Here is a 14,582-nt window from a genome sequence, read left to right as displayed (position 1 = left end):
TCAAGATAAGGTTTTTATGTACAAAGATACTCTCCAAATTAGAAAGTAGAAGTATATTTTCAGACTAAATAGTCTCCTCTTTAATACAAAATCGACTCCTCGAAACGACACTCAAGGGCATACATAAAAACGCGAACTGAACTCGACGGAACAATGTAACCCGAGAATGGTCGGACTATCCGGGCATTCTAGGAAGTGTATTATTTGTTTCTTTTTTCTTGTTTTTCCTTTCTTTGCTTCCTGTCAACAAAAAAAAATACTCCTTTTCAATAGCTTACAACTTGGTACATTTTCCCAATTTATCTAATATAACCAGGCTATGTTGTGAAATAACCTAAACCATTATAATATGATACAACCAAGTAACTTTCTGATATAACCAGAGTACACTTATCAGACAAGTAAACAAGTAGTAGTGCTGATTTTCCCGTAAACAGAGATAGCGAAAGGAAGAAAGTATATATAATACAAAGTAACTTGAATCAAATCTGCTTACTTGATTATATTCAATGTCAACAATATCTGATACCACCCATTCAGACAAGAAATTTTAGATAATCTCACAAATGAAAGAAAACAAAGAAGCAACCTTCAATCAAGTGAATTTCATAGGTATGATGCATCCATATTCGCTAGGCGAGTAAATAAACATGAAATATCATCGTCGGATTAGATCACAAAGGTTTCATGAAAAGATCAACCAAATATTCTCACTCTTCCATCTATAACACAGACTTGACTTTTTCTACATATGCAGCACTTAAAGCTCGTCGTTCTGTTCTGTTCTGTTTGGGGCAATCAAGCTTCAAACCAGCACATCCAGTTTCTTTCAGCAGTTACTTTTGTTCTAGCGCTATATACATCCGGGTTTAGGGAGACCCCCTAGTTTTGTCGCTAGGATACTGACATGTTGTAACGCTGAACTAGAAAGAGAAAGGTTGTCATTTCATCCACCCCAACTATCCCGCAATTCCTAGACATGCCCTAAATCGAAAAGGAAACGATAACATCAGACAGAATTTGCCGATAAAGATGGAACAACTGGCACAACAGTATCAGGATAATCTGTTCTTTGCCCAGCAAGGGAGTAGTAAGCGAGGATTTGGCCTGGATGCTTGAAAACTGACTCCTGTCCATTCTCATCGATGACAACAACTTGTCTTGGAGGAATCCGCTCGATATTCCAGAAAGGGCGAACCATGGTTACTAGATCAGTATTAGTCGTAGACATTTTGTGCCCTTGTGCCCAAAGGTATCTAAGAGATGCCAATCGATTTACCGCACTAGATAAAGCTCGTTCAGTGAATTTGCAACCCCGTATTTCCAGTTTCTGCAACTTGGGGCATCCTCTTGCGAATTCTAGAAAACCGTCATCAGTTTCTCCAGCGTTACCTAGACATAAAGACATCAAATTTTTGCCATATTGTCCAATATATCCGAGTCCCAAATCAGTTAAGCCCCCAGCACATAGATAAAGAGATAACCTTCTAAGCTTCTGGCAACCACTTAGCAGAGCTTGGATTCCGTTATCAAGTGGCAATTCTGTCATCCCCTTTCCTCTATCATTCAAGATAATCCGAAAATCGCATAAGTTCTTGCAGAACCTACCGAGACATTCCAGAGGTTCATTGGTGATGTCAGAGACATAAATAGTCAGATATTCTAGATCAACACAGCCTTCTGCTAATGCAGATAATCCTCTCTGGGAAACAACCCCCTGTCCTTCCTCTATACCTTGTTCATCGTCTGCACCTAGTTCAATTCTCAGCTTTATTAGTTTCTTACAGCTCTGAGCCAGAAGTTCTAGTCCTCGATCTCCAATGACATTCCTTGTCTACATTGAAGTGAAGAAGAAAAAGACAGAGAAAACATCAGCCCATCAACACAGGTAATGTAGTGAGGAATATACACAAAAAGATGAAGAAACAATGTGAACACTACCTTAAGAACTTCTAAATTGGGGCATTGTTGAATCAACTGACAATGGTCTTCAGTATCCAACAAAGCGAAAAGGAGATCCAGACTTTTGAGTCGAGATGCAAACGGGAAAATGATAGGCATCTCGTTCTTACTCATATAGCTAAGACCCAAACAAGATAACCTTGGGGGAAATGAAACTTCAGAGTATCTCTTTGGTTCCTCAGTAAAGTAACCACCACCAAACTCCTCCAATAGTGTTGCAGCACGAAAGAAACTAACTAACCCCAGGATTTCAAAATCACTAATCTTTATGGAGATTAAAGACCGGCAGTTTGTTGCTATCAGTTCAAGGTCTTGCATACTGATTTTCCCCAGATCAGTAGAATAGAAGTTCAGTCTCTCGAGAACAGTGTTGTTTGAAGCAAGTTCGTGGAGCCACTGACCATCTTTCTCTTCAATTGTGCTGTCTTCCAAAATCAACGTCCTCAGAGACCTGTCAAGCATAGAAGTAGTTAGAACAACCGGAGTTCTCGAGGGAAACATTTCAAATTCAGGTCCATACAGAATTAGAGATTAGGTTACAATAGCTTATAATGGTGAGGTCCATAGTCCATATATGTCAGAAACTTAGAAATTCCTAATGAGTAATAAGATGTAGCACAGCATACCATGTGTAGTATGACAATTGACACACACCGATAAATTATATTAAATGTGATCACTCAACCCATAATACCAACAATCACAACAATGGGATGAGCTTCCACTTCAGACAAAAAACTAGTGAACGCTTCAAATTTCAAAGCATCTTCGCGCTTCTATTATCACATTTATAGCCTCTTAGAAGCTAGGAATGTCAAATAGTGTGAAGGAGAACAGACCTAACATTTGTGAGAGAAATTGTATTTCTTCTTTCCGGGCTATCTGTAGGATTTTAAACCTTGACCTCTTTGGATTCTTCACCCACCAAACACCACTTGCTCTAAAAGCTCGAACTTGTAAAGAGAGAACCCGACGTCATAAATATGATAATGGGGGTAGAGCCATTGTCTCGAATAACTAGAGTTGCATAATTATGCCCATCTACATCGTGGCACCTCTTTCTAGCAATTTGAGCTTTTTAGAGCAAGCAATTGTTAACATGGTGCAGGAGATCCAAATAGGATACGGGTTCAAATCCGATTTTTAACAGTAAGAAGAAAAAGAATTATGTTATTGCCTGTTCTTTCCATGTAACATATAGAGCAACATATTACAAACATAAATATGTAGAATGGAGTTAGTAAAATTTAATGGACTCCAGCACATGATACAAGAGAAAACAAGAGCATCAATACTGATACTCTGCATTCTTCACATGACCTTTTTCGCTTCTACGTAGCTAACATAAAATGATCCAAGGGGTGCTTCGTTTCTTAAGGGAGGATGATATTCCTCATCGTAGATCATATACACCAAAAACTTCACACTCACAAAAAATTCTCAGTCCATCATTATTACTTAGAATCAACAGAAACAAGAAATCTATTCAACTATTGCCTCATATGTAAAGGATGGTGAGGGTTATTAGAGGCCTACGATAGTATAAATTTTTTTGGTGCCGATGACTTACAAGATTGAGGGGCATGTTTTCATAAAATTAGCTCTATGATCATCTCATGTAATACCATATGGAGTAGTGTAAAAATCATGTAGCAAAAAATATGTATCTAAATCCGTACTTAGACGGAAATTACACACGAAGTAAAATTTATCAGCATAAGAACATATTCATGAATCAAAACCCTAAACACAAAATTATGCTTACGATATTAATTGAAAGGGGATTGAAATACCTGCAATAACGTCCAACATATAAAAGTCCATCAGTAGAAAAACCAGAACACATATCCAGCTTAAGAACCTGAAAAATCGAACCTCGAGAACGAACCAAACACTCTAATTCATCATCTTTAACAATCATCCTTCGAAAATGAATAGCTTTCAAACAATTAAAACTTTCAGAGATCTCTTTAATCCAAGGACCAGCATATCCTCCCCAATTACCAGGTATAAGATTAAACATAGCAGCTCTAGGTTTTCCTTTCAATTTTAGGGATTCAAGTCTTGGAAATCTTCTCCTTAAACGATCAGGAGTAGTAGTATAACAAAAAGCAATATCAACATGTTTTCTAGTCAACGAATCAATTTCATACCATCTTCTACAAACTAAAGAAACAGAAGCTCGATCTCGTGGATCAGTAATATATGACATAACACACTCAAGTGCTACACCTGATAAATTACCAAAACTCATCCATTTCTTCAAGTTCTTCCGATTCTCCATATTTTTTTTTTTACAGATCTGAAATACCTAACTAGAGATTTAACCAAAAAAGTAGAAAATCAATAGAAAGACAGGATTTCATTTAAATTAGAACGATTAAAAACTGTAAATCCTCCATTAAATAACCTAAAAGAAAAGAGAGAAAAAGAATAGATCGGAGATTACTGATCGGAATCGGAGTGGTTATAGGAACAACTTGAGATGAAGATGGAATCGGAGAAAGAAGTTACTTAGCTTGGTGGAGTGATAGAGGGGGAAGAAAGAGGAAGAAGGAGATATTGACTTGAAGAGAAGATTGGGAAAAAGTCATCGAGGTGGTGAAAGAAAAGAACGCGTGAAAATGATTTGCCCACGAAACAGACGGATGCAACTTGGGTTTAGTTGTAATAAGATAATACAAATGATAGTTAAAAAAACTTTATAAAAGTTTATCGTTACGTATAATTGTACCTTTTTTTTTTGGAAAATTTGATAAAAAACTCTTGAAAAATTTGAACGTTTGTTCAAAAAAATTTATTAATTTTTTTTTTTTAGACTTCAGCTTCCTGTAATATTTTTGTAAATTATTTAATAGAAAAAAAAGATGAAACTGGTCTTATTGACCAAAACGTAATAGTTTGTACTGCAAGCTGGTTTGCAGAGCTTTGCAACTCTGTTGTAAATATATTTTTGAAAAATAATCACGACATATTCAAATATTTCTTTAGATCTTTTTCAATATATGTCAAAGATGACAAAAAATACAAAAAAATACAAAATTTGCAACTTTGATGTTTCTTCTGAAATGTTGAGATTCCGGCTTAATCATCTGAAGTCAAAGAAGGATTCAACTATTTATCATTGAATACGTAATACAAATAGTTTGCAGAGTTTAATTCATCAAAATTTAACACACATAGCGTACATAAATTGAGTTATTTTGCATTGAAGGTTATGCAAATATGTCCAAGAGTAATTTAATTTCCATCTAAGTTGCAAAAAGATTCCAAAGCTTTTGATGACTTTGCAATGAGTTTGTAGTGCTTTACAAAATAGTTTGCAGAGCTTTGCAATGTTTACGCAAAGTATTTTCTAATCTAAATTGCAAAAGGTTTCCAAAGCTTTGCAAGAGCTTGCAACAAGTTTGTAGTGTTTTACAATGAGTTTGCAGTGTTGTGCAATGAGCTTAACTGCTTTGCAGAGCTTGCGACAAGTTTGCAATGCTTTGCAATGAGCTTGCATTGCTTTGTTGTAGTTGTAGCCACCAACATTTTGTTCAGCTATTGTAAAATAATTAAAAGTCTGTATGTATAGAATTGTTAAAACAATGAAAATAAATAAATAAAAAATTAAAATTATATCTTGAAACAATTGAAGATTTTGCTTCCATTGTTACTTATCAATATAAATTATTATAACTTTGTCTCTCTAGAATATTATTAAAAAACTAGTTAAAAACCTTAAAAATTCAGCTTCAAACAACAAATAAAGAGATTAAAAATACCTAAACCTAAAATTGATAGCAAAAAATCGACTGAAAACCTTAAAGATTCAGCTCGCGAAAATCGGTCAAATTTTGTAATCTTCCCCCTCTCTCTCTGAATTACGTTTGGGAGGAAAGTCAAAAATTTCAATCTTAGTTTTTTGGAATTTTGGAGTTAAATAAGGGGTATTTTTGGGATTGAAACAAAGAGTGTTTTTAAAATTGTCCTTCAAGTACATTTTTAAACTTCTTATGGTGCATAGAAAGACAAAAAGTTAATTTGTCTTTTTAACAAAAAAACATAAAAATGGGTCTTCGACCCAATTTCCTTTTTTTTTAGGTCTTAACTCTTAAGCAATGTGTAAATAACAGTATAACGACACAGTAATAGTGTTTACAGTAGCAGTAACTTTGCGGGTTACTTCCCATTTGGCCTCTAATTTGTAACAAACTTAAAAGTTTGGTTTCCATATGTGTCCGACTTTTTTTTTTTTTGAAAATTGACTACAATAGTTATAAACAATGACATTGATACATCGATAAGATGTGTTAAGCACGATAACTTTCATATTTACATACGTAGAGGATGGGGTTTAAAGCCCAACTAAATTACTTTATTTATACCTTTTAATAACTCAAGTTCAATAAATCATTCGTTTCCATTGGAAATCGAACCTGGGACTTTCAGGATTTTGGAGTATATGCAGTACCAACTGAGCTATCAGTTGGTGGCTCCATCATTGTAGTTTAGCCCCACAAGCATACTTACGTTAATTAAATTTAACTGCCAATGCTTCTTTTTTCCTTTTTATTCGTATCTATGTAATGTATGTTCTTCGTATCTTGTGTCAATTTGTAGTTGCTGGCAGATGGTCGGTCAGCCTACTTGCGACGACATCTATTTAAAAAATGTCGATTTTTCTTCTTTTTCAGTCTTCTTCCACAACCTCAACCACCTTCATCTCTCTCTAGAACATAGAACATCAACAATTAATTTTTTTTTTGTTTAAAAGTGTTCTTAGTTCAATGGGTTATAGGTGTTAAATCCATTCCAGGACACGAATCTAGCCAACCATTCACGCTTAAAACTAAATAGACCGAAGGTTAAAAAACATGCGGTTAGGGCGAAATGACTTTCGTGCCCCTTTTGCTTCCTTACAATTACCAGCATGTCTTTTGGAAGTTCCAAAACTGCTCGTCCAAAAGAGAAACCCTAAAACTCAGTATTCACTTCCCTCCCTAAATATTCGCTTTAATTCCAGAACAGTATTCTCCTTGCGGATGGTAAAAAGTCACAAGGTTAGAAATTCGCCAGGTGGGCACCAAAACCTAGGTGTCGGGCCTCCAAGTGTGGACATTTAAGCGGGGTAATACTGGTCTTGGTAGCTGGTGAGACGAGTGTCCAGGTAGGAAGATCTGCACAAGACAAATAAAACCGTGAAATAAAAGACACCAGGTTGTGTCGGCCAAGAAAGCTCCAAAGGTCAAGTAGCAACTAAGTACGACGTAGAAAATAATGAGAGTACAAGTAAGGTTACTCGTGATATCACTATGGTAATGGCGTCGGAGTGTGACACAATCCGTAGAGTGGTCGGAGCTCGATTTCACGGAGTAACACGACATGGTAGATTTGTAGCCTACTTATTAGATCATCAGAGTAGACTTGAAAGACTTCGAAAGATAGGCTAGTGAGAAATACAAGAAACAAAAGGCTTCTAGCGAGATCCAACGAAGCGGAGTAATAGACTTCTAGTCAGAACGTTCTTGTACAACTAGCTAGCTGAGAGATGATCGTAATGGAAGAAAACTTCTATTGTGCTGATTGGAGACTAAGTATTAGTGGGCTTCCTCGCTAGACTTACTGGGCCTCTAGCAGGACAACCCTTATGTTGCATTCGGACGGGTGCACAAAGGGAGGCCGACGTACAATCTTTGTTGGTGTAAAGCCCACATTCCGTTTTGCCCAATATAGTCAGCGTTCTCAATGGGTAATTTGAAGCCATAAAAACCTAAAGCCTCTTCTCCTCTATTTTATGAAAGTTTAATTTTGGTTATTATCTTCTCAAATCTACATTTTGTTAGGGTATAGAGGTTAGTTTAATATTGGCACTTTGCACCAGTACAAAAGGGCACTCTTGCTACAAAGTGACAAGAAAAGTACACTAATGCAGCAGCCAAGTGCACTGTTGCTGCTGCAGAGTGCCAACTGCACCTATAGTGCACTGATGCAGCAACATCAGTGCACTTTATAGTGCCAAAAAATGTGCACTAAGTGCACGTTGTTGCTGCACCCATTTGAGCATTCTGGGTCTATGTTTAGGATTTAAGAAAACTATTTTGTTTGGGAGGAAATAATTGAAATCTGTTTGCCAAATTGAACTGTTTGTTAATTAGTAAGGACAGTTCAATTGGAAAAGATCTGTCACAATGTGAAGTGAAGGAAATTCTGGTTAAACTTTTCCGTGGCAGTTATTAACCGTCCCAAATACTGATATGTTATGGCGACATGCCCTGTAGTATTTGCGTGTATGTCATAGTAGCGACGAGTAGAAACTGTCTCAAATTCTGTATTTGCGACAGTCTTTGGTGTTTGGACGTTAAAAACCTTCCCTAATCTAAATCTTTTGTAGGGTACATTTCAAAGATCACAAGAGAGAGAGGAGAGAGAGAGAGAGAGAGAGAGAGAGAGAGAGAGAGAGAGAGAGAGAGAGAGAGAGAGAGAGAGAGAGAGAGAGAAAGGGATGATGACAAACAAATTCCGTCGCAAATCCGATATTAGGACTTTTAAGTTTTTCTTTATTAATTTATAATGAATTTTATGAAATGTTTTGGGATCGTTTACATTAGAACTAGTTTAAGCCCACTCTATTGTGGATTAAAGACATAAAAAAGTTTGTGTAGATTATGTATACGCATTAAAAAATCTCGAATGGATTTTTGGGCGATTTTATCTTGAAGTCAACTTGAAATAAATTAAGTTTTGATGAATGGAACATAAGTTACTTTTTACTCTAAAAGTAGTAAACAATATTCATAATAAAATATATCTTTTCATCCAAAAAAATATAAATAAAAAAATATATCTTTTAATATTATCGATCAAAATAAATTCATTTCTGGAAGGTAAAATTTATAGAGCTAGATTAACTACATGAAACAACCATACTGCACGATAAGTTATGATAACTTTTCTAGGCTTATAAAATCAAGATATTTTTTTCTCACTCACTATTTTGAAGTTAACTAAATACAAAATGCTTCAGTGTGAAAATAAACACACCAAAAATTCTAATTATTACTTAGAAATGATTATTTCGTTTGTACTTATTTTTATGAGGTAGTGAGTAGTTTGAATATCACTATTCGTCTATTTGTTGGGTTAAATGATAACTAGCTTGTAGTGGACAAGAAAAATCTAATGTTTAGATATTTTATAATATAAATGGTTGAAAATGAACCTAGTATTATTCATGAACCTCTTGTTGTTATTTGATGAATGGAGTGTCACAGGTGTATCCAAATAAATATTTGGACAACAATGACAATTTATAGATATTAGGCTCTAACAAATAAAAGTGACAGCTTCAACATATTTTGATCAAAATGTGTCGGCAATGAAAAATATTATTATAATGAAAAAGATATTGTACTCGTTTGTTATGATGATATATTTTTTTTACTTCGAAAATATAATGGCAAAAATATATCGGCTAAAAGGTTATATTACTGAAATTATGTCAACACATCTATTAAAATGATTACTTGACAAAAATATACTTTGTCCAAACAACAAAGAAGTATAAAAAGACAATGAGACGCCATTACAGAAAAAAGCACAAATTAAATTCTCTATCTTTTGAGCCTATTCATTGAAAAATGCAAGAATTTAATTTCCTTTCAGGATTACTTTGTGGATATAATTTGGGGGGTAAAAGTTAAATATCCTTTTGATATACTATTTAATTGAAAAAATGATGGAAATTTCAAATTTTATTCCCAATACCATGACTAAAAAACTATTTTCTAGTCATTCTTTAGGAGACCTATAAGTCTAAAAAGCATATTATTGGAATTATAAAATGAAAGAATAAGGACATCTTTTTTCATCAAAAGCCAAAACTTCCATGTGAACACAAACTAGTTTATTATTGTGTTAATCGATTATGTCCATAGAAAGGCAAAGTTTTATTATTCTGTGCTTTCAAAAGTTTCTAGAAAGTGTTTACTCGAGGAATCTCTTTTTATTCCGAAAAGAGAAGAAAGAACAAAATAATCTCTCAACACATGTCTTTACGACGTATAAATCCATGTGGTATCACATGGATAAATTTATAATCCGCAATATCGGTGGATCTGAAAATCGAAATGCGACCCAAAAGTTTTTGGACTAAAATCCTTATTCAAAATGTTTTATCTTACTGCCCTAATCGTATAAGGACATTTATCGAAGTGTTGGAGATACTATATATGTTTTTGTTATATGGGTGAGAGGAAGGGGTAGATACTAAAATCATGTGGATCGGTGAGAAAAGAATTATTCGTGAGATTTCTGTAACTTTTTCGTCGTAATACTGAAATCATGTTTTATTTTCGCCCTAAAGGTTGTCTTTACGACTGAACTACCCAATCTCTCTGGTTTTGTGTGCAATTGGTTGGTTTTGTTGTATCCTTTCTAGTTTTTCGTGATCGTTATTACTTTAGGACTACATACATCTATGATCCATTTATGCAATTCAAATAGAAAACCCCAACTTTCACCAAGATTTTAGCTTTGAGATCAACCACATTTCATATAAGTTTTCTTTAGCTTTCTCTCTACAAAAACTAGTTAACTATAGTAGTCATATATATGCACAAAAAAATGTTGCCTATACCTATTGGGTAAAAGAAAATGGTTTTAAAAATCGTTATGCTTAGTCTAAAATCAACAATAAGAGATCAACTATTCTTTTTTCTTGAAGTTATATATGACCACTCTAACGCCAATTCCCGCTCACCAGAAAATGGTACACTGTCATGATCTCTTTGTCTCTCTGTTTGCTTGTCTGTCTGTCTGTCTGTCTCGTTGCGGAAAGCGGATATCTATTAATTTTTCTCTTTGACCTTGTCAAGTATCTTGTGTTTCTTCATTTTGCATCTCATGAACAAAAATCTCCTGCAGAATAAGATCATAAAATAAAGCTCTTAAGTTTTACTTGCATACTTTTCTTAATCTATATTGGATTAACAACTAAAACTTAAATTTGATTTCCTTACATGTGATTATGAAATTTAGCTTAGATACTTCTCACTTAGTTGTACCACCACTTTAGTTCATAAAGACTCTGAAAAGAAAATTGTAACAAATTAATATTTTGAAGTGAAATCAAACTCAATAATCTTAAGCACTTAATCTTTTCATTAGACCAATTCCGATCACTTTCGATGTAAAAAACTAGGAACATTAAGGAAAATAGCGTTCGGGCAAGTGAAAATATGCTAGATTGATATAGGATTATAGAGTTTGTAACTGACCTCGGGTTCTTCATGATCAACATTATAAGTTAGTTGTTTATCCATTGTTTTCTCCTTCTGTGATGGAAACAGAGGACTAGAACTCACATCCTGTACCATCTCAAAATCCAATTTATTGACATGAATCTCTGGTTCAGAACTCGGCAAATGGACTTCTATAAATAGCCCATCTTCATCCGAATTCGTCACTGAAGATGAATTTGGACTAGAATCGATGGGAACTTGCCTAGACATCAAATTCGGTATCGGAGTTGATGGAATGGAATCATCCTGAATCAATGCAGCATCTGAATCAATATGAATTTGGTCCGCCACTGATTTCTGCACCGGAGATGCTGAAACAGGATCACCATGATTGTCATTCGCCTCTGCAAAATCATCTTCTGTAGTAGTATAATCACTATCTTCGCTTGTTGATACGCTTAATCTTGATTCTTCCATGCCGTCACCAGTACCAGTCATATCATTTATCACGCTCTCGTTGGATGATTTGGGGTTTTCGTCTTTGAGTCCATGAGTTTCTTCGACTTGCGGTAGAACCGAGCCACAATGTGAATTATCTACCTCTTGTAAATCGGAAGCTTTGGAGGAAGTAGAGGTGAGGGTTTCTTCTTTTCCTCCTGAAATTAAAGCATCAATCGTTCTTGACTCCATGGCTGACGGACTTAAATCATAAACTGGAGCTTCAATTTGTTTATCATCTGGGTGCTCCTTGTCGATGCTCTTAGATTCCACGTTTATTTCTGATAGAGATGGTTTCACAAGATTACTCCTTCCCTCAATAGAATCACTTCTTCTTGGTTCTTGATTTTTCAAATGGAATTCTTCGGCATTTTCATGGATGGTGTTTTCATTCGCTTCTAATGTGGATATTGAAGGGGCGGTTGGTTTGCTCTCCAGTTCAACATCTGGCCAAGTAGTTTCCCCGTCCCTTCTGTGGACCTCAACCTTGTTCAGATTGTTATCTTTCTGGTCCTCCCGATCAATATCCCCCGAGTCTTCTTCTTCTTCTTCTTCAGAGGATTGACTTACTTGTTCTTCATGATCAAATGAATGTCCAATTTGAGACACTAATTTACTTTTTGGTGATAACTCTTGTTCGTCGAGCTTTTCCTCATCTTCTTCATCTGAAGTTGTATAAACTGTTTCAGTCTCAAGAACACAACTCAACCTTGATTCACTTTTCTCACTCAATTGTCTTTCCAATCTTGGATGTCCATTTCCTTCTGATTCAGTCTTTTCATTTTCAAGAAACGAAACCAGATTAAACTCGCGCTTATCTTTCGCTCCAGTTGTTCCCAAAGTAAAGCTTTGGTGCCTACAGAAAGACATATCCTTGTCAAGATGAATTGGTGTCACATCTTGTTCTCCATTTAAATTTGATCTTTCTTCTATGGGTTCGAATGCAAGATCAAAAGGATTTCTCCGTGGTACCAAAACTGATGGAGCCGATGAAGGAACTGCCTGTACTTCACCAGATTCGTTCGAAAAAAAAGGACTATCAAAAGGGTTGTGAGTTCTCGTGGTCAAAATCGGTGCAACTTTAGTTGAAGGATTACTACTTTCCAAATCTATCAAATTTCTCTCTTTCTCCATGCTTAATGTTTTGAATGCTCTTCGTTTTTCTACTAAATTCTCTAACCGTTGATTCCTTTCGAGCTCAGAAGTTCCAAGATCCTTGAGATTCTTCTCATCATCCTCAGTCCAAGTTACCACATTTTTAACTGTCTCATCTTCGCTTCCAAAAGCTTCTTCGTCTTCAACTTCTTGGTTTCTTTCCTCCTCTGATTCTTCTAACTCCGATACTATACTTCCATCATTTGATCTACCAGACCAGTCAGAAGGAGGCTCGGATTCCTCAATCATAGGAAGATTATATTGAGGTTGTTTGATGTCCAAAAGTGGGTGGAGTTCATCAAGAACAGGAATAACGTCAGCAATCGAATCTAAAGGAGAAGAACATTGAGCTCGATCCGAACCAAAATCCGAATATTCTGAATTATCTTCACTTATATTTATACAAGATGGATCTCTTACCCATTCTTTCAAATGGTTAATAGGCAATCCACAAACAGGTTTTTGAATCTTAACTTTGAGACCCTTCATCTTCTTCATTTTCTTAAAAACCTTGGCGGGTTGATTTCCTAATTCCCAACCTGAATTCGATACAGGTTCTTTTCTTCGATTTGCCATCCGGGTTTCGCTCCCCATGAAGAACCCTAAATTCTGCAATTTCTTATCTACTTTGATTGGTGGTTTCTGGGCATGAATTTGTTTAGGCTTTTCCTCAATCACAACAGTTCTATCAATCAATTTATCTTTATTAGGAATTGGTAAAAACCCAACTTCTTTCTCTCTCTTACCATTAATTTTCCTTACATGGGTATGAAGATGATCATCTTTTGAATTGATTCTAACCCTCTTCTGTTCAAATTCAGTTGTTTGAGGATACCCAAAATTTAAAAGTGCACCAAGAAGAACAAGAGTGCAAACAACAATTGGTGAACAATATAGTAAAAACCCAAATACAGAAGGAAGATATGTATACAGTAGATATGATAAAACCGCCATTAAAGAAGCTAAAGGATAATCGCGAATTGTTCGATAAAATGTCACAATTGAGAAGATTGTACATTTCCATAAGTGAACTACTACAAGCTTTATATTACCCATCTCTCTCTCTCTGTAACAATTGGTTTCAGGATAAGATACAAAGATGAAGATCAAACTTAATCCATATTTCTAGAGAGAGAAAAACTTTTCAACAAAACAATAAATCACCATTTTTTGAGTTTTGGGTAATCTAATCAAAATGTTCTCTATCCAAAACTAAGGAATTCCCATTTTTGGAAAAGAAAGAAGAACAAAAAATACTATTTTAAAAATTAAGGGTGATTATCCTTATATCCCTGAATTCTAGGGTTTTTCTTGGTCATATTTGGTACCCAAGTTTGAAGTTTGAACCATTCTCATTAGGAAAAAGGTTTATCCATTTTGTCCAACTTAAGTTTCCATGGTTATTTTGGGAGTTGATAATAAATTGCTTCTGTTATAGTTAGTTGGTTTATGACCAAGGACAAAATAGAAAACAGGTATGAACATCTTTTTACACCCCAAACCAACAATCACAAATTATCTATTTCCACCCCACCAAATTACTATGTGTTAACTTTTCTTACACTTGTCCACCATCCTTTGGTGTAACGGTTGGACACCCCCTCTTAAGCCCATAAGTTCGTCGGATTGAGTCTCGGTGAAAGCAGTTGTGATGGCTGCCATCCACCTAGTTGGCCTCACGGCCAGACTAATAGTGGGCCTAACGGTCAGCTGGTTACTACATTAGCGTAGTTTCCAGATTTT

The 14,582-nt window shown here is 35.3% G+C and overlaps 2 protein-coding genes across 2 annotated transcripts; both read right to left on the bottom strand.

The window, feature by feature from the left end:
• Positions 1–477: 477 nt before the first annotated feature.
• On the bottom strand, positions 478–4,882 carry LOC147550013 (coronatine-insensitive protein 1-like). The gene is made up of 3 exons (XM_086669295.1): positions 3,756–4,882; positions 1,942–2,413; positions 478–1,834 (listed from the first exon to the last, which is right to left on the bottom strand). Exons 1-3 carry the CDS (start codon positions 4,244–4,246, stop codon positions 1,010–1,012), a joined length of 1,788 nt encoding a protein of 595 aa, XP_086525421.1. The 5' UTR covers positions 4,247–4,882; the 3' UTR covers positions 478–1,009.
• A 5,596-nt stretch (positions 4,883–10,478) lies between these two features.
• Positions 10,479–14,241, bottom strand: LOC147550012 (uncharacterized). The gene is made up of 3 exons (XM_086671239.1): positions 11,223–14,241; positions 10,965–11,032; positions 10,479–10,863 (listed from the first exon to the last, which is right to left on the bottom strand). The coding sequence occupies exons 1-2, from the start codon at positions 13,893–13,895 to the stop codon at positions 11,000–11,002; spliced, it is 2,706 nt and encodes a 901-aa protein (XP_086527365.1). The 5' UTR covers positions 13,896–14,241; the 3' UTR covers positions 10,479–10,863; positions 10,965–10,999.
• Between the last annotated feature and the right edge of the window lie 341 nt (positions 14,242–14,582).

This window comes from Eschscholzia californica, unplaced genomic scaffold, assembly GCF_041429995.1.
Source record: "Eschscholzia californica isolate CP2 unplaced genomic scaffold, dmEscCali1.0.p SCAF_3, whole genome shotgun sequence".
Classification (NCBI taxonomy): domain Eukaryota; kingdom Viridiplantae; phylum Streptophyta; class Magnoliopsida; order Ranunculales; family Papaveraceae; genus Eschscholzia; species Eschscholzia californica.
The sequence above is the reverse complement of the archived record's forward strand: the minus strand, read 5'-3'. Positions and strand labels throughout refer to the sequence as shown.